This window comes from Thamnophis elegans, chromosome 1, assembly GCF_009769535.1.
Source record: "Thamnophis elegans isolate rThaEle1 chromosome 1, rThaEle1.pri, whole genome shotgun sequence".
NCBI lineage: Eukaryota > Metazoa > Chordata > Lepidosauria > Squamata > Colubridae > Thamnophis > Thamnophis elegans.
The window spans coordinates 128,256,405-128,277,403 of record NC_045541.1 but is presented as its reverse complement, the minus strand read 5'-3'; the positions used below and the strand labels follow the sequence as shown (position 1 = coordinate 128,277,403).

General features: G+C 38.4%; 1 protein-coding gene across 2 annotated transcripts in view; it reads right to left on the bottom strand.

Moving 5' to 3' along the window:
• Window positions 1–20,999, bottom strand: part of PRORP (protein only RNase P catalytic subunit) — a 45,072-nt gene that overhangs the window by 12,219 nt on the left and 11,854 nt on the right. For both annotated transcript variants that reach the window (XM_032230851.1, XM_032230859.1), the window contains exon 5: window positions 14,240–14,347. In XM_032230851.1, the coding sequence (XP_032086742.1) occupies window positions 14,240–14,347 (108 nt within the window). The remainder of the gene's footprint in view (window positions 1–14,239; window positions 14,348–20,999) is intronic.

Here is a 20,999-nt window from a genome sequence, read left to right as displayed (position 1 = left end):
TTTAATGGGGGAAGGTGCGTCTTACACTCTGAAAAATACCGTTAATAATTTTTGCACAAAACTTTACAAGTATAACATAAATACTGTTAATTAGAACCAGAATATAATGTAAAATCAAACTACAAACCAAAAATAAAATGTGTTAAAGTTAATTGTATATGGTGAACTGTTAATTATTAACTATTACTGTTACTATTAAATACTTTTAACATAGCTACCAATTGAATTAGAGTAATAGAGATTTGTGATAACAATGACATATACCTTCTAGCTATATCCTCAGATGCCCATTTTACAGCTGTAATGAAATCACAAGATGAAAGTAACTATCATTACATTAATTGGGAACATTTCACCATCAGAATGCCTTAAAGCAAACATTCTATTGAAAATTAAGTTTGGCAAGTGGCCTTATTCACAAGCTAGGGAACATTGAAACGACCCAGTTCACTAGTGACATCTAGGAAAAATTAAGTTGCCCACACTCAGAATGCTACACATTTAGTCAAAATTATTTTTAAAATGTAATTGAATGGGAAAACCTCACTGAATTTGAAGGAAATTGAAATTAGTGAATGCATATTTATTCTGAAGAACTCTGAGTCCAGGGAATTTCCCATTTAGTTTATTAAATGTGTGGTCTAATGTTCCACAATCATGAAATTATAAGAATATATAAGTAGCCGCCAAATCAGCAATATTGCCAAATCCCATCCCATTTAAAATTGACAAAAGCAGCAATTGGAACAAAAAAATATCACAATAAAGTATCTCTGATTTCAGCAACTCTAAAATAGTGCGGTTGGCTGGCATTTTACAGATGCAACAGAGTAAAACAGTAATATTGCCTCAAATCTAGTCAAGAGTTGAAGCAAGAAGGGATGGAAATGAACTGGTATTCAGATGTACAGATACAATCTAGATATAATGAAGATAGAAAAACTAAAGGTCTTTATAATAAAATGACTGAGTTAGACAAAATTCTAACAGGTACTGATGAAAAAGTAATTAAAAAACTATATGGATATTTATTGGAGTTTAAATTGCATGAAGAACAAGTTAAAGAAACTATGATAGCTTGGGGAAAAAACTTTAGGTATGGGATTGATTTAGAGAATTGGCAGAAATTGTGGTCTCAAAATTATAAAATGACAATGTCTACTGCATATAGAGAAAACTTGTATAAGATGTTTTATAGGTGGCACCTACCCCGGACCAGAATCGCAAGAATGTTCAAGAATAAATCAGAAAAATGTTGGAAATGTCACCAGATACCTGGCTCATACTACCACATGTGGTGGACTTGCACTGAAGCTAAAAGATACTGGACTAAAATCCACATGTGGTTGGAGAAAATGACACAAACAAATAGACTTTAAACCAGAGGTCTTTTTATTGGATCATACCAGAAACCTATAACAAAGACTTAAAATATCTGATTGTAAATGTGTTAACAGCAGCCAGAATTGTATTTGCAAAAAAACAGGAAAAACGAAACAATACCAAAACAGGAAGAAGTTATCCGAAAAATAATGGACTGTGCTGAAATGAGTAAATTGACATTTGAAATTAGAGAGCAAGAGGATGAACAATTTTATAAGATATGGGATTTGTTTTATCGGTGGCTAGGGGGGGGAAAAAACTTTGGAAATGAAAAATGATATACTTATGCCTTAATTGAAAAAAGTAAATGATGATATAATTATGCTGTGAAATAATCTAATAATGACACAATGAAGTATTAACATAAGGTCTGGGGATATAATGTATAAGGTTAAGAACTCATTATAATGATATGTCGCTGCTGATAAAGCAATTCTAATAGGGGAACAAATGAAAACTGGTATATATAGGCAGCAATGCTTTGTTGAACAATGAAGGAATAAGATCTCTGTTTGAAGGTATGAAATGCAAGATTAACAATAAATAGAAGTATACTCTCTGGGGGAAAATAATGCTAATGTTAACTAAATATATATTGTAGAATGAAAATAAGGCCTTTAGTTATATTAGATGAAATATCTGAGACGGTAAATATTATTTGAAGATGCAGAGGTTAAAACAACTGTAACCAAACGACATGCTGCATGTGATGATGGTTTTTTCTTTTCTTTTTTGCCTTTTTTGTCTCCCCCCCCTTTTTTAAACCCTAGCTTATTGTGGTGTTTATTAAATATACAACAGAGAGATATGGGATGTATAAACGTAGTAGGAATGCACCTGTGATCAAATGACATATTGTATGTGATGATGGGTTTTTTTTCTTCCCTTTTTTTTCTTCTCCTTTTCCCATTGTTTTTTTTTTCTATTGTTATGTGATGTTGTCTATGTAATAAAAAATAAAATTATAAAAAAAAAACAGTAATATTGTTTCCTCACTATTATACCATAGACTAGGCCCGTGATAACGAACCTATGGCATATGTACCACAGGTGGCAGCGGAGCCCTCTCTGCAGGGACGCAAGCCATCGCCTCAGCTCAGCTCCACCGCACATGTGTGCGCGCCATCTGCTGGTCAGCTGATTTTCAGATCCCTGCCATGCATGCACAGAGGATGGGGCGCATGCAGGAGACGTGTGCATGCATGGAGGTATGGGGGGGTCACACACACATGTGGGGGTGGCCTCCGTGGCCCGTTTTTGGTCCCAGGAGACTTTAGGGTGATACATAGAGAATTCCCTGCAATATCTCATAAAATATTCTGCATCTTATTCTATAGTGTTCAGAAAGACTCCAATCACCAGGAACGTAAGAAGTGTAAGAGGTAGAAATGCCAATATATGCAAGAAGATCAGCTTTGTACTAGCACAAAATCACAATTTGATTCTGAATACCAAAAAATGCAACCAATCTGCATTTTAGCAAAGTATCTGAAGTACATGATGAAGTGAAAATCACCACGCAGAGTGGAAAAAGATGAGGAATACCAAATTACTACAAAATTTCCAGTGGAAGATTTAGCTAGTAAGAAAGTCTTGCAGCAATCAATTATGTGACATTTTACTGCTAGGAATCAAAGGGAAGAAGGAGGAGGATGTCGAAACCTGTAACTGTTAAGAAGAGAGCATTGCTTACATATGAAAGAATGTAGATATGCAGAATGAACTCAGTAACATTTCCATCTCAAAGCATACCAGTCTAAATAAATATTATAAGTACAGGGGTGGAATTCAAAAATTATAGCAACCATTTCTTTGCCTGGTCGCTGAGTGGGTGTGGCTATGGTGGGTGTGGCCTACTCGGTCTCCTGCATCACAGTGGGGGGGGGGCATTTTCACCCTCCAAGGGCTCCGGAGGTTTTTTTTGAGCCTCCGGGAGGGCAAAAAAGGCCTCCTTTAGCCCTATGGAGGCTGGAAATGGGCCCATTTTTGGACTTCCGGAAGTTCCAGGAGGCCCTTTTTCACCCTCCCAGAGCCTCTGTGCAGGCCCTGCACTTACCTGGTATCCAAAACGGGCTACAGGGATCAGGGGTGAAATCAATTTACCCTTGCTACCGGTATGCAATGTGAGTGCATGCAGGACCTTCTGCGCATGCGCAGAGCGTCAAAAACAGGATATGATGATGTCTGGGTGGCTGGAGCCTCCAGCCGCTACCATTACCGGTTCGCCCGAACCAGATTGAACCGGTCAAATTTCACCCCTGGCGTGGAGTCTCCTGGGAGAGGAGGGGCGGGATAAGCGGGGCCAGCCACTTCTTGCAACTCTTGGTTCAGCAACCCAGATATAAAACTAGCATCTGGTTCGCCCAAACCGGTCCAAACCAGCTGAATCCCACCCCTATGTAAGTAAAAAATCAGTTCACTTGAATACCCGCCATAGCTCCTCAAAAAAGAACTTGACTCTGCATATGACCCCTGACCTTAAAAGGAAAGATTATCGAAAAAAGGTTTTGCTCCATATTTTTAGTAAATCTATTGATCCTTCTATTCTAAAGATAAATGATTGGGGAAACAATTAGTCATCCTTTGAAATAAATATAGTAATTTAATACTTTTTCATATCTGATTAAGACTAATCATCTTGAACACAAGAAAGAGGAAACAAACTGGATGTCAGAACAAATTAGAAATTGCCAAGAGAAATGAAGTCATGGCCAAGAAAGACAAAACTTTTGAGAAGAAACTTAACAAAGAGTTTCAGGTAAGTTAATGAAGCAGTGTTACTACATAGAGGATGGGAACAGGTATGGAAAAAGGAGGAAATATCTCTGAATCCAAAAGGTTTATTAGCAATAGTAATAGCAGTTGGACTTATATACCGCTTCATAGGGCTTTCAGCCCTCTCTAAGCGGTTTATAGAGTCAGCATATCGCCCCCACAGTCTGGGTCCTCATTTTACCCACCTCGGAAGGATGGAAGGCTGAGTCAACCTTTGAGCCGAACTTCAGCTTAGCAGTCAGCTGAAGTGGCTGCAGTACTGCACTCTAATCATTGCGCTACCTCGGCTCTTATTATTGCCAGGATTATTGTTGCTAAGTGATGTGGGTCATGAGATGTTGCACTTTAAACTTGCATCACTTAGTAATGGCACTTCTGGTCCCAATTGTCATAGTAATCTGAGCACTACACGTAATGACTTTTGGAATCTATATGGACACTCTTATATGGTTTTCATAGCATCAATGCAGAAGTTATTTACAATAACCTTCCTCCACCCCCAGTTTTTTAATCCACAGTACTGGGATTTCCTAGTACAGACCAATTCATCTTTTCTAAAATCAACTAAAAGTGGCTAGGTGCCGCCACCTACTGAACATGTAAAGGCTACTCAATTAATGTGCCCAATGCATGAGTAGGAAACTAGACTAAAATTATATCCATCAACATTTTTTAAAGTTGAGTTATAACCACATTTGAGAAACCACATTTTTCAACTTATTTCCTGGTTTTGTCTCCAAAGCACTCTTTAAACACAAGGTAATGGGTTGCTATGCGAATGTTGGTGCTACAACTACTCTAATGACAATAACAAAGACAATTTCTGAGGATTTTCAATACATAAATACTTTAATCATGCTTTCAATCATATAGAACTACTAATGTAAAAGAAAATATAAACTCAATTTTCCAAATTAGAAAGAGACTTCCTGTCCTAAATACTTGATATTATACCAAAAAAAGCTAACTCAAATAAGCAATCCATATTAAACAATTATTTATGCTAATACACCATAATGTACTCTGGACAAGGTAGAAGCTTCATACAAAGTTTGTACTCAATATTAAATCTGTACAATTTATCCAGAGTTTCATACATATGGAATTTTCCCCAAGAAGTGAAGACAAGGTTTATATTTATACATTAAATAACTATGGCCTTTCTATATAAATATCATGCTTTCTGTTAATTTTCAGAAGTAATTAAAGGTTTCCCAAATTTACAGATTTTCTCCTTGAATAAAGGACAATTCAAGAATGCTAAATCAACACAAAACCAAAGGAAACATTGCCCAGAAACTTATCTTAAAATACTATTTTAATTAAAAATGTAAATATAAAGTTGGCATGCTGCAAAGCAACAGTACTGTCTACCCCCAAGTGCTTTTTCAAAAAGCACCGTTTGGACCACCATGACCTGGATGACTGAGAATCACCACAATCAGCACTATCTACCATATTTCTTTGCGGGAATACCTTGCAGGAATACACAAAGGTCCCACTAGGATAGAAAACTGTACCCTGGAGAGGAAACTTTTCTTTGAACTGGATATTTTATGATTGCCTATGCCCATTATGGGGAAAAAAACTCCAAATGTGCTTTCAGCCCACAAATGATACTTATTCCTATCCTATTTATCAGAATCCACTCTTTCTTTCTTCCGTAGCCTCATTCAAACTTATTTTTTTCTCCTAAAACCCTTCCAGAGATTATCCCACATATGTTTTATGGTTAATGAAAGGCTGCTGCAGGATTATGGAATGATAGAAAATAGAAGGAAATTCCCAACTTGCTGAGCTAAAGGTTAATTTGCAAAAGATATAGAAGAAAATGCCTCATCTAAGAAGGAAAAGAGAGACTTTTTTTTGCATCGCATGAGTCATTTTTTAAATTCCCTCAACAAACCAGGAAGAAACTCGCTTTGTACAAGTGAGAACATAGTTTGGTTGCTGTAGCAGCCAACTAAACATTGAGCAATTGAGTTTGTCCTAAGAATTTAGAAGAATCTTTCCAACATTGCAAAAAGGCACAGAACAGCATCTGCTTCCTTATATGAAAGTGTTATTTATGAAAACTTCTGAGACTAAGTGAATGAGTTCTCCCTAACTGGCACCCTATGTCAGCTATCCCGCTTCATATATTTAGTGTATTCTGTTTTTTATCACGTAGATCAGTGTTTTTCAACCACTGTGCCGCGGCACACTAGTGTGCCGTGACATAGTGTAAGGTGTGCCGTGGGAAAAACACTTTATATATAGTCAATATAGGCACAGAGTTAATTTTTTTTAACATTTTCTAATGGTGGTGTGCCTCGTGATTTTTTTCATGAAAAAAGTGTGCCTTTGCACAAAAAAGGTTGAAAAACACTGACGTAGATGCAAGCCTCTGCAGCTTCTGCCTGTCACTTTTCTTGCACCTGAACTCATTCCTGGTATCAGAGCCCACCTAGGAAGGGAGCAAGAAACTGAAGTAGTTCTATTCCCCACTGTTCACTTAATAGAACAACAGAATAACACAGCTAGAAGAGACTTTGGAAGTCTTCTAGTCTAACCAGAGGTGGGTTTCTGCCGGTTCGCCCTGGATCGGGCAAACTGGTAATGGCGGTGGCAGGAGGCTCCGCCAACTCACCCGCTTCTGCGCATGCGCAGAAGGGTCATGTGAGTGCGCACACGAGCAAACCAGTAGTAAAATAAATTGAAACCCACCACTGAGTCCAACCCTCTGCTCAAGCAGGAAATCCTGCACCATTTCAGACAAATGATTGTCCAATTTCTTCTTTAAAACCTCCACGGTCCTTTGTACCTCAAACATATTCTGTCTACCTCAAAAACCACCTGTGTCAGCAGCAGAATGGAGTGACAAAATGTATTTTTCCAGTTCACCCTATCTTTTGTTCCCCAGCAAAGAGCTGCCATTTTTCTTGACTACCAGTCTGTGAAACCACAAGGAAGACATTTCAGTTTATCTGAGGGAGAAAAAAATGCCTTCTTTTCTTTAATCTCCTCTTCTCAGTCAGCTACTGCTACATTGGCAGACTTTTCATTAGGCTCAGTAAAAAAATCTCAACTGTCCCCAAGATATTTATATTTTGTAAATTGTTTACATTGCTTTTATTAATTGCATACCAAAAAGAAAGAAAGAAAAGTTGAAGTTATTAAGAAAAAAGGCAAAAGCATGCAAACATACACTCATGGATATGTGTACATATTCAAAAACTCTACATTAGCATTTCAATAATGTTTTCATTTTTGGAAATTTCATTACCATCATCCATAACTAATTTATGTCTTGGACCCATTATTGGAGCCATTCATTTAGCCTTCCAGTGTTGAAAATAAAGCCTTTTAATTATCAGACAATCCATTTTCATTGTCCAGACTTCAGTTTCCATCCAACAGGAATATACTTCAAAAAATATGAGAATATTTTATGTCACAACTGACAATGCTTCAAAAAAGAAACAATAACAGACCAAGCCTGTGACATTAATTACGTATTAATCTCACTGCACTTCCAACAATATGGCAGATTACCCAAGCCATTTCTATATAAGCTCAAAGAAACCCCACAAATCCAAAATAGTATTTTTTGGGAATTAGATAGAGTCCAAGCCTTACCAATTCAGTAACTTGCTTAAGTTTCTACTATGAGCAGGAAATCAGTGCCATGATGCAGCTAAATTGGTCTTTTGAAGATAGAAATCAAGGATCATGTATTTGTCTGATTCGGGATTTAAAATCTATACAGTTTCCTCCCATTTTTCCAAGTTAAAAAAAAACAAACCCTGACTGTTCTTTTCATGCCCTTAAGATCAAAATACACCTCCAGTGTTGAAAATTAAAAACAGAATACTAGATATTCATTATCTAAGCCAAATCTCTAGTTTTAGAGCTGTGCTAGTGCAGTGGTTAGAATGCAGTATTGCAGTCTACTTTTGCTGACTGCCAGCAATTTGACAGTTCAAATTTCAACAGGCTCAAGGTTGACTCAGCCTTCCATTCTTCTGAGGTCGGTAAAATGAAGTCGGTAAATGAGGACCTATTGTTGAGGGTAATATGTTGACTCTGTAGTCCACTTACAGAGGTCTGTAAAACACTGTGAAGCGGTAAACAAGTCTAAGTGCTATTGCTATTTAGGACTTGTGTGGAGAACACATCACACTTTAATTCATACTCATGCAGAAATACTAAACATTTAAAAGGGTTTACAAACTTTAAGCACTGCTCCATAAAGACTACTATCATAGTTCCCTTTACTCTAGGTTAAACATGGCCAGATTCTTTATATGTTCCTCATGGGGATGCAGTAATGGTCATAAGTGCAAGGACTGGTCATAAAGTTATTTTTTCAGCACCACTAACTTTGAATGGTTGCTAAACAAGGCAGTCATAAAGTGAGGTGTACCTGAACAATTTTTCTAAACCTATCATGTATAGAATTATGAGAATGACATATATGAAGAGGTTGAGCAGTAGAGGGATAGGTTTTATCTAAGTAAAGTTAAGAAACTACATAAGTGTCATTATGTAAAAATGAAACAAAATCCTTTTGAATAAGTGAAAAACATTTTATTTTGTCACTTACGTACTGATAATTTCAGTTGCACACTGAATACACACCTTTCCTCTATGTGCAGCTACCAGGGTACAAATGTGATCTGGCAACATTCTTTTCCTCTCGTATTCCCATATGAAGTTTCAATCACGTCCTGAGCCTATGCGTAAAATAGCCTTGATCCTTACCAGTAGTAAGGATACCAGTGTTAATGTAGTGTACTGTCCTTACCGGTAGTACATACCAGTGTTAATGTAGTGATTTCCCCATTAAGCATGAATGAAATTGCAAGATTGGTAAAATTTGTTATTTTTAGTCAGGTTAACCCATAGTGGGTTTGATCCAAAGAGCAGAACAAAATGTCCTGACCATGCCAGATTGATAGGGTCATGCTTCCTCCCCTCTGCTCCCTGCCCATTTGTCATCATTCTGCTGTTGTTTTCCTAAAAAAAACTGGATATGACAGCACAATGCTGATAAACTCTCAGCATTGCACAATAGGGTTACACTGCTTAAGCAGCAGTATTATAATTGGTTTAATTTATGGCCTCTGTTGGTTTAGAAGGTTGAAAATATGAAACAGTAACCCATGCACCTCACATTTATGCAACAGAATCTCAAGCTAAAATGTCTTTTGCATCATCAATCTATTTTGTGTGTTGGGTTCTTTTTTATTTATTTTTGGGGGGCCCAGTTTGCAATACAATGGGATCTGTAGGAGAAAGGAAACAGGAAGAAACCTAAACACAAATAGTTCTGCAGCTGGACCTGCCGCATTCCTGCTGCAGCCTCATGATTGCCGGATGTTTTTCCAACTGCTGGTCATGAGCGGGAGGAGGAGAGCAAAGCCAGAGGAATTAGCCAATAACTTTATCCAATGCTGGGCTTGCAAAATCAGGATAACCTCAATTAGCAGAGTCACAACAGATGCAATAGAGGCAGGAGAGGAATCAGCAACAAGAAACACACATTTCTTGCTTTCTGTCAATTCAAGGATGGGGAGGATTGCACTTTAACTCAGCCATGGTGATGGTTTTAAATAATGTGCTTTAAGTCTCAAAAGGTGGTGGCAACATCTGGCTGAAACCTTGTCTAGTCTCAGGAATAAACAGTATCAGCCTCATTAGTACCTGGATGGAAAATTCCAAGGAATATCAGGGCTCTAGACTAAATTGGGTATCTATCTATCTATCTATCTATCTATCTATCTATCTATCTATCTATCTATCTATCTATCTATCATCTATCTGTCTTTTTGTTTGCGTGGGTATGTGCATGTAAATACCGTGTTTTCCCAAAAATAAAATAGGGTCTCATTTTCTTTCGACCCCTGAAATAAGCGCTTGGCCTTATTTTGGGGGAGGTCTTATTATTTTTGAGGTGCAGGAGGCAGCAAGCATGGTCACCTCATGGCTGCTACTGTGTTGCAATATTTTTGAGGAAGGCTTAGTTTCGGGGGAGGGCTTATGTTAGCGCATGCGCTCAAAAGCTCGATTGGGCTTTTTATCTGGGCAGGTCTTATTTTCAGGGAAACTAATATATAGTGTACATATAATCACACAATAAATAGATTAATGGATCAAACACATCTGGAATCACTATCAAGAAATTAGATGGACACAAACTCAAATTGTAGAGAGATTTGACTGTACCAGCCTAAACAAGGCCAGGACCAAGTATTACCAAACTGTATCCCCCAACAGCAAGGGGGGGAAAGCAAGCAAAGACCAATTCAGAACTTCATTTAACTCTTGAACCTTTCAAACCTGAAAGAGCCGTTTACCTTACAGTCTAGTGCAGGGCTGTCAAACTCCTGGCCCGTGGACCGGATGCGTCATGCACTGGCCACACCTTTAGTGAAGGGGGGAAAGTCCTGATATGTCACGTGACACCGCCATGATAACGTGAGTTTGACACCCCAGGTCTCGTGTAATACTACCCAGAAAGCTACTTAGCCAGATGTTTTCTTCTGTACCTTAAAGAATCATTATCCAGCTATCCAATGGATCTCTGAAATCGTTGGATTTTTCTTTCAAAAAACATTAGAATAATTTTATTCTGATTGTAGGTATTACTCACAAATTGCTTTGAAGATGTTGAACAACAGGTTATAAATCAATGTTTAGAACAAAAAAATTAGTAGATAATATAAACAGAAGACCATGAGTAGCTTTTACTTTTAGTACCCAACCAAAAAGAAAAAAGAAAGATGGGGGAAACAACTGTATTCAGAGTGCCACAAAACATGAAAGAAAAGCATCATTCTAAGAGTGAGAAGTCTCAACTCCAACATATTTGTGTCCCTTGTGAGGCTGCTATAAAGTTTTCGGCCAATATTCCTTTCACATGCAGTTTAACATTTACTCACCTTGTTAACAGAACTGTTGCTTAGATAGGTCTGTCCATTTCTAATAAAGGCCCATGTATTAGGATTTGAATGTTCTCTTGATAAATATGACAATAGCTGCTTGGTATATTTTTCTAATTTTTTAAAAAATGGATTTAACTCTGAAACTTTATCAGAGCAGTATACACAGCACATACTGAGATGCATAATGGCCTTATTAGAAAAAGAAAATTTGCTTATTATATTTATAGCCCATCCCGAGATGCAGGACAGTGTAACAGCATATATAAAAAGGTAAAGGTTCCAACCAAAGTGGTCCCTATTTTTCTACTTGCATTTTTACATGCTTTCAAACTGCTAGGTTGGTGGAAGCTGGGACAAGTAACAGGAGCTCACTCCATTACGCGGCACTAGGGATTCAAACCACCAAACTGCTGACCTTCTGATCGACAAGCTCAGTCTTAGCCACTGAGCCACCGTGTCTCTTAAGAACACATATAAGAGTATCTTAATTGTTATCATCTAGCAGGGCCAAAGGCAAATTGGAGGCAATGTTATTAAACCTCCTCTCTAGAACCATGGAGAGTAAAACACTATATCAAGCCAATGAGAACACTCTTCTATCCAATAACTACTGTTATTAAACTACAGGAGGTAGGAAATATAAAAAGTTTAGTACAAAAGATGCATTTACAATAAACATCTACTCTTTTTAAAAAATAAATCTAAGTCAGGCACTCATTTCTTTATCTCTCAATTAGATCTCTCAAACTCTAGCATCACCAAGATAAATTGCAAGAAAAGACACTTAGTGTGACACTGGAGGAAGATAAATAGTGAATCATACTGGACATAAGAATCCATATTTGGCCTGATCATAGCAATAAGGCAACATAATTTTGCCACATTGTTTCCACCAGCAGCCCTATTTAAGGTGATCCATACTTTGCTGGGGAGGAACAGGCCCCAGGAACATCTAAAAGGCCACTGTGAGTATACATGCTATATGGTGGACAAAACTGCTGATATTCTATCAGTTGGATTCTAATTGGGTAAGTCCAGATAACTTGCTTTGGGTTATTGATATTATCTAGATAAGCTTGATTCTTTGAATCTTGAGGAACTGGTACTGGTCCTCTGAATTTTGTGAGATCCAGGTATCTCCTGGATTGTCAAGATAGCTTAGACTTAGATGGTTAGATCCTTGTAACAGTGTCAGCAACTCTGAGAGAAGGGGTTTTCGCTCCAGCTTTGAAGCAGACAATGGCATGCCTCTTTCTCAAGAGACCATCACTGAACATTTCCATTCTTGGCAGTTATTGTCCCATCTCTAACTTTCCCTTTACGGGGAAGATTATTGAGAAAAAAAGTCACATAGCAGTTGCATAGGGTCTTACAGGAAGTCTATTATCTAGACCTGTTTCAGTTGGATTTCAGGCCAGGATTAGTACAGTAGTGAGAGATTATTGAGTCATGCTTGCCGATAACCTTTGGCAGAACCAGGATGAGAGTGATGTGTTCATTTTTGTGCTCCCATCTTTCGGCAACCCTCAATAACCTTCTATATTACCATCCATATCCTTCTAAGATGCAAGGGTTGGGAATAGTGGGGGCCATGCTATTCATTTCCTTCAATGGTCATTTTTAATCAACATTGACAGGGAGAAGTAATGACCACAGCCCTTCACATGTGATGTGCCACAGATTCAACATTCTTGACCTTTTGGTATAACAGCTATATGGAACTGCTGGATGAAATAATCTGTCAGTTCAGGGCCTAGTATTAGCCAAATGCTGAGGATACATATCAACCCTAAGCTGACCAATTCCCCAATCACAACCAGTGTGCAATTTGAGGTCCTCCTGGACTCAGCTACTGTTCAAACAGCAACTTTGCATCGGGCCGCCATGTGCAACAGTTGCACTATTTTCTTAAGTCCTTCAGATGGTTAATCATGCGTTAATCACCTCATGGTTGGACTACTGCAATGTGTTGTACATCTGGAAGCTAGAGGCGGTTCAAAATGCATGGAGTAGTAATGTGCACTTCATTTACACCCATGTGTCGTTATTGCTTTGCAAGCCTCAAGTCATATAAACAGCTTTTCGTAGCTTAGCATCTGATTATTTGAGGGACAGCTTTTCTCTAATTGCTTCTACCTGTCTGCCTCAATCAGGCTGAATTGATATGCTCTGGGTACCTTTAGCCAAATATTGCCATCTTTCAGGAAGGAAGAAGCATGTCATCTCTGTTGTGGCAACTGTCTTTGTAACAACAACCCCCCGAGACACATATACTGTATTTATTCCTCCATAAGACACACTTTTTTCTCTCCCCAAAGTGGGTTGGAATGCCTGGGCATCTTACGGAGCAAATATTGTCGAAGGCCCACCCCCCTTTGACTGTTTTTGGCCTCTGCGCCAGTGGTGGGTTGCACCCGGTTCAGCTGAACCAGTAGTAGTGGTGGTGGGAGGCCCTGCCCACCTGCCCGCTTCTGCCCATGCGTAGAAGCATTGTGCGCACGCATGCGCCCGAACCGGTAGTAAAAATATTTGCAACCCACCACTGCTCTGCGCATCCCGTTTTTGGCCTCTGCACGGCCCATTTTCAGGTAATTTCCACATTTCAAATCTTCCAAAAATCTCTTCCCAAGCTTGGGTGAACATGCTTGTGGAGTGCCTGGCAATTTTTTCTGGAAGTTATTTATGTGAGTTGTCTGGAACAGTCATGATGTTATTCAAATTATGTATTATTTTAAACATTGCAAGCTGCCAGAATCTGTCTGAAGGTTGGCAACCTCATAATCCAATCAATAATACAATCATGTGAGATGAAATGGCTGATTTAAGACTTTTTCAAAAAATCTTTAAAAATCCTGAATCCCTCCCAAAAGACTGAGGTGATCGCCTCATGTTGGAGAGAGAATGGTTTAAACACCTTAAACCTCCTTCTAACATATGCAAAACTGAGCATAAAATATCACCAGCCATTATTAAAAGTTCCCAAGCAGGTTATGACAAAAAACATTCCCGAGTTGGGGGGGGGGGGGAGGGAATCCACCTAAAGGAGATTCTCTTTTCTCTTTGCTTTACCTAATTTCTAGTTTAGAAAATGAAATATAGATGTAGACATTTAAAACAAAAACACATACAATTTCTTAACACAAAACAGTACTTACAGTTTTAGATGAAGGACTTAGAAGAGTTGTCTTGGCAACATTGAGGCCATCGATCACAACATCAAAAGGGGGATGTTTGTTCACAAATGTTTGAAAACGTTCTAATTCCTAAAACCAGATTTTAAAAGAAAAATAGCATGTAATCTATATTATAGTAATCTCCTGTATTAGAATTATGTAGAATAGCCTCTAAACAAGACAGGCAGCACATAAATCCAATAAATAAATATTACTAAATTAGAAATGTGACTGATGCATGAAATATTTTCTATAAACAAGTTATACAAAATGTACAAACTTACAAAAGCAATAAGTATTTGTCACAAATATTTAGGATAAAATATCAGTAATATAATATGTAGTGCTGATTTTAAAAAAAATTAAAGAAAAATGTTGATACTGATATACAAGCTAGTTAAAATATGCCATCAATTGATTCACATCTAATGAAATTTATGGAATCAGGTTTTACTGTTATATTCAAGTGTGCAGCCTGGGCAGCCAAGTTATAGCCTCTTCTTCTATAGCCATGATTCTTAATTTAGGCATATCCTGGAGATAATGGACCGATTTGTATTTGTTTGTTAGTCAAAGGTTCGATTTGGTTCTGCTACTGCCCAGTTTGTGTAAAACAACTTGGCCTGGGGTTTTGTGGGGGTAATGACATTAAAACTGAGAAAAAGGGTAATTGGGTCCAACAGTTTAAAAACCACTGCAATATAGAAGGAAAAATCAATTGTCCAAACAAACATACAGGAGGAAAAGGTGAAAGAAACTTCACACACCTTACAGGCAGGAAGAATTACAGGCCATGATTATGGAAGAAAAATGTAGGACTTAGCATACTGTAAGTCTAGCATACCGTCTCTCAACCTTGGGAACGTTAGGATATGTGGACTTTCAGAATTCTCCAGCCAGTATGAGTGGACGTGCTGGCTGGGGGGTATCCTGGAAGTCCAAATATTTTAAAGTACAGGTAGTCCTTGACTTGCAACAGTTCATTTAGTGACCAGTCAAAGTTACAATGGCACTGAATGCCTTCCATATCACTTTCAAAAATTACATACAATATGATGACTGATTTGTCTGGACTAATCATATAAAATCAAGTTGCATATTTATTTATTTCCTAGGTCCATAACCCAAGGCAAATTTCTCCTATACTAATAATTTAGTTCTTCTAAGAAAGTAGCCCAAAAATGGGTTCAGCACATACTGAAAACATCAAAGGGAATTCTAGCAATTGTCTTATTTCTCTGTAGAGTGGAGACAATGGGGTTTTTTGTTACTCCAGCAGCAGCTATATCTAAAGGGAGAAGAGTTCTGATTGAATGATGACTTTTGTATTCACCATTGGAGCACTAATTAGCTTACAGTTAGGATTTTCATATTTTGCAGATTTCTGACCTCCTAAAGTGACAAATGAATCTGTACAATTCCCTAACTGGTTCTGGTAGAATGGAGGTGATTTCTGACCTGTGATCTATCTTTGCATATGCAACCTATCAAGTTTAACAAAGCCAGAACTTTGTAATAACTCATTCCCTACTGTGCTTGTAGGTTATCCACAGGGGTGCCCAACTCCCGGGCTGTGGCCCACTACCGAGCTATGGCCTATTTCAGTGATGGTGAACCTCTTTCTTCTGGGGTGCCAAAATTGTGTGCGTCCGCTATTGTGCACCTGCGCTTGCCCACTCACCTGCGCATGTGTGAGTGACCTCCCCACGCATGCACGCATAACCCCTTTCCTAGGCTCCGGAGGCTTTCCTGACACCTGGGGAGGGCAAAAATGGCCTCACCCAGCCTCCTGGAGGCCCTCTGGAAGCCGGAAACAGATCGTTCCCAAACTTCCGTTTGGGCTGTTGGAGCCATTCCCCCCACAGCCTATGGAGGCTTTTCTGAAGCCTGGGATGAATGAAGACGGCCGCCCCTGGCCCCCCAGAAGGGCGAAAAATCAGCTAGCAGGCACGCCAGAGTTGACAGCTGGTGTGCTACCAAATATGGAACCATGTGCCACCTGTGGCACGCATGTTATAGGTTCGCCATCATGGGCCTATTCGAAACCGGGCTACCGGAGAGATGGGCATGCACATGTGCGTGAAGCGATACTTGTGTGAGTGGAGGGTACTTGTGCTCACGAAGCTCCATTCATGCAAATGGAGCTTTGACCGCACTGCCCTCTGCTCATATGAGCAGAGCTTCATGCATGAGCACAAGTGCCCTCTGCCTAAGCTCCCCCTCCTTGTGCAAGTGGAGCTTTGCGCATGGGCACAAAAGTGGCTACCATTTGTGCAAGAGAAGCTTCACAAGCACTCTCTGCTTATGTGCAAAGTTCCATTTGTGGAAGTGAAAAGCGTGCACATCTGTCACTCACACGCATTGAGCTTTGTGCACCTGCGCCTACCACTCACACACACCTGCACTGGGCCGGGCCACCAAGCTGGAAAGGTTGGGGACCACTGGTCTAACAAATCCATGCAGAACCACCCCAAAATCTGCATCCCACTCCCCAAGAGTCACAACATACAGCTGAAACCCTGAGTTTATGGCATTTTCTTTCTTTCAATAAACCACCTAATCAACTTTTTGGAAATATATCCAGAGATATATTTGTTTGTAATTTTTAAGGTTAAAATTTTCTGTTGTCCCAAGGATGATAGCTGGCTTATGGTCAGGTTTTCTTAAACTCTGTTGTTGAATTTGGTGTTAGGTTTTAGTTTAGTTCCTTCCACAGTCTATCATAACTATCTTTTGAATTATCCTTATTCAAAACTGAAAAGCATAAAATAATATAGTTTTCCCCATAAAGGAGCTGCTCTAGCCAATATCAATCACTTTTCTGCATTTTTAAAAATTATATAATATTTTTAAGATATGATGAGAACTAAACACAATGCTTTAAACATGGTTTTATCATAGATTTGTTGTATAAAGATATTATTATATTGTCAGTTCTTTTTTTCTATTCACTTAATAATGATTCCAAACATCACATTTTTCTTCTTTACAGCAGCTGCACACTGAGTTGACATTTTCATTGAGCTGTCTAGCGTAACTTCCAGACCACTTTTCTGATCAGCTTAGATCCCATTAATGGACAACTCAGATTTCTGGGTGCCAATATGCACCACTTGTTTACACTGAAGCAAATTCATTCTATTGAAAGCAACCTATTGAAACTCATCACACTCCCTTTATTTACAATCCAATTTAATATCCCATTTTCCATAGTAACCAACTAGAGATCCCTGGTAGCTTATAATAGACATTTTCTGCTGTTTTTTTCATCAAATAACTGTTATTCAAAATCAAGCTTCCTTCAGACTTAGATGTACACTTACATACACCATACCCAGGATCCATAAATTAATTTTAGTATTTTTTTTAAATTGCTAACAGATTTAAGAATTGGTGAGTTAACATTAATACATTAAAAGGTCATTTGTACTAAGGTAGCACGTGTAAGTGAAAAAGAAGGCGGAGGGGTAGACATTTGACCTACCTTTCAGAAGCAGGTTTTTTTCCTAAGAAAAACTCAAATTACTCAGATTGTAATTACTTTTCATTAAAATAGTGTTTGATTTTAACAATCCAATGGTGAGGAGAGAGAAGGGAAATAAGCAAATTAATGATTTGCTGAATTGTCACTATACTTCTGTCACCAATAAATCCCTGCAAAGTGATAATTAATTATTATTAAAAGCAATTTCCTTAGTGTGATGAGAAAAATAGTAACTGAGATGAGTGAATAGAGCAGTAAATTCAATAGTATCCGATACACAATAGAATTTTGAACTTACATCAATAGTATAAGATGATACTAAATATACTCTAGAATATTTAGAATATCTAGAAAGAGTGCAGAGAAGCGCAACAAAGATGATTAGGGGATTAGAGGCTAAAACATATGAGGAACGGTTGCAGGAACTGGGTATGTCTAGTTTAATGAAAAGAAGGACATGGGGAGACATGATAGCAGTGTTCCAATATCTCGGGGGTTGCCACAAAGAAGAGGGAGTCAAACTATTTTCCAAGGCACCTGAGGGTAGAACAAGAAGCAATGGGTGGAAACTAATCAAGGAGAGAAGCAACTTAGAACTGAGGAGAAATTTCCTGACAGTCTGAACAATTGATCAGTGGAATAGCTTGCCTCCAGAAGTTGCGAATGCCCCAACACTGGAAGTCTTTAAGAAGATGTTGGATAGCCATCTGTCTGAAACAGTATAGGGTTTCCTGCCTAGGCAGAGGGTTGGACTAGAAGACCTCCAAGGTCCCTTCCAACTCTGCTATTGTATTGTATTGTATAGTATATGGTGAGGTCAGCAATGAGGTCTCAGGGTCCAAGCTTTAAACTGTTTATCAACAGGTCTCAGTAGAGATCAGAGGAAAATGTGTAATAAAAGTCTCTATATGTACTAGAAGCAGATGAAACAAGCTATCTTTATGCCAATGGAAAGTTTATACATGACATCTATGGATGTACAACTGTTTAATTTAGTTAAATGGAGATTAAGTAGCTCAGATTTTCATCCTTTAAATAACAAGAAAATATTACTGTAATACTTTACATTAAGAAACTGTAATGAAGGAGATGTAACACATGCATATGGTCATGTGCCAGAGTAGAACTTAAATAGATTAGAACATAGAACAAGATAAGAATCATAAAAAATATCTGGAAAAAAACAAGGAAACTCCAGTTAATTTATGACCAGTGTTTCTCAACCTTGGAAACTTGAAGATGTCTGGACAAATGTTGGCTGGGGAATTCTGGGAGTTGAAGTCCAGACATCTTCAAGTTGCCAAGGTTGAGAAACACTGGTCTAGAGAGTTGAGGTAAGGCAGCAAACCAGTAGCTATAAGCAACAAAGAGAGAGCCGAGTAATGCCTACACCCAGAATTTCAAACAATGCTGGAAAGAACTGAAGAATTCTAAGGGCTGCATTCAGGATGAATCAGAACAATGAAACTATAGGTGTGTCCTCATGAGCAATAAATGGAAAACTTAAGCAGGACTAAAGTTACTTAACTGTTCTAATAAGAACAGATTACTGGACAAAAGTTGAAGATTGAGGTGATGATGCTTATATTACCACGCTTTCTAAATCTACAAGAAGAATTGTAAGCATTTTTGAATGCCCTATGTCACAGGGACTCTTGATTGGCTATCAGCTCTTAGGTTTATTTACATAGGGTTAAATACTTATATCTCTCTGGGAAAGTCCCCTCAATCTAAGTATTGGTGGAAAGCACGCACCCTTTTCAAATTCAAATAAAAAGACGATGTACTAATTGCATCCATTCATTCCTAGTAGTTCCACAAACTCCCTAACTTGGCTTTTTTCCAGATGGAAATGTAAGTGGCAAGTCAAGGTGTGGGATGTTGTATCTAATACAACCAAACATAAACACATTACAAAGAAGTTCAAATACAGTTGACACAAAAGATTTGTTCCATTATCAGGAACTTATCTTGTTGGGGAACTTTTTAATTCAATGTATTATAATTGGATTATAATCTAATTATTCACATGTACATTCTTTACAATATGACATTAGTATATTAGGCATTCATGGCATACATCATACATACATGTATACATAAATGCATCTATACATACATACAAGTTATTCTTTAGTCAATATTGAATGTTTATGAATTTGTTGTACATACAGTTCAAAAATCTAAATTACAATGCCTCTAAAAACCAGGAGTTTTTCAGTACTGTAGCAATATACTGATTACTGAACTCTTTAGGCAGGTTCAATTGCCATTTTAGGCACTGATCAAGACCCTCATGGGAGGAAACATTTTTCTCCTTCTGAGCACTAGCATAATTCTTGGTAACATTTAAAACCTGATACAGTGAAATTTTCCAGTTGCCAGGCACCGCTCCTCCCACCAAAAATTGTGTAATTTATTTATGAATAAAATCGATGATTCACTCTACACTTTCCTCTGCATTTTGGATGGATAAGTCAAGAACCAGTCTGACCAGACAAAACAGAATTCAAATTGTGCTAATTCTCTGCTGGACTGAAATCTGTAACAAGCAGATTTATTATTGTAGGAAACTTTTCTTGCATTAGAAATGACTTTTTGCATTTTTTGTATTGCCAGAAACTCTGTATAAAGTAGCAGACCTGGCCATGATATCACAGGGAGGCAAATCCAGATGTTACAAGATTTCTACATGATCACTAGGCCAGATAAGGTCAAGGTTCCCCCGTACTTGTGTGCTAGTCGTTCCCAACTTTAGGGGTCGGTGCTCATCTCTGTTTCAAAGCCAAAGACGTTCTCTGTGGTCATGTGGTGGGCATGAATAAACAGCGAAGGTGCACGGAACACTGTTATCTTCCCACCAAGGTAGTCCCTATTTTTCTACTTTCATTTTTTACGTGCTTTCAAACTGCTAGGTTGGCTGAAGCTGGGACAAGTAACAGGAGCTCACTTCGTTACATGGCACTAGGGATTCAAACCGCTGAACTGCTGACCTTCTGATCGACAAGCTCAGTGATTTAGCTACTGAGCCACCGCGTCCCTCTAGGCCAAATACCTCATCTTTAATCCAAAGGTGTGGATTGTTAGCCCTGTGGTTGTTAAGCAAACTCATTTGCTATATGGTGGGTTTTGCCAGAAACTGGAAGCAAACGCCAGTTATTTGACTGCTGTGAATGTGAGGCAGTTGCTGAGTATCCTAAAGTGCAATAAAATAATTGTGTGTGTATTTGGGTGTGGGAGGGGGCAAACATCAGAACT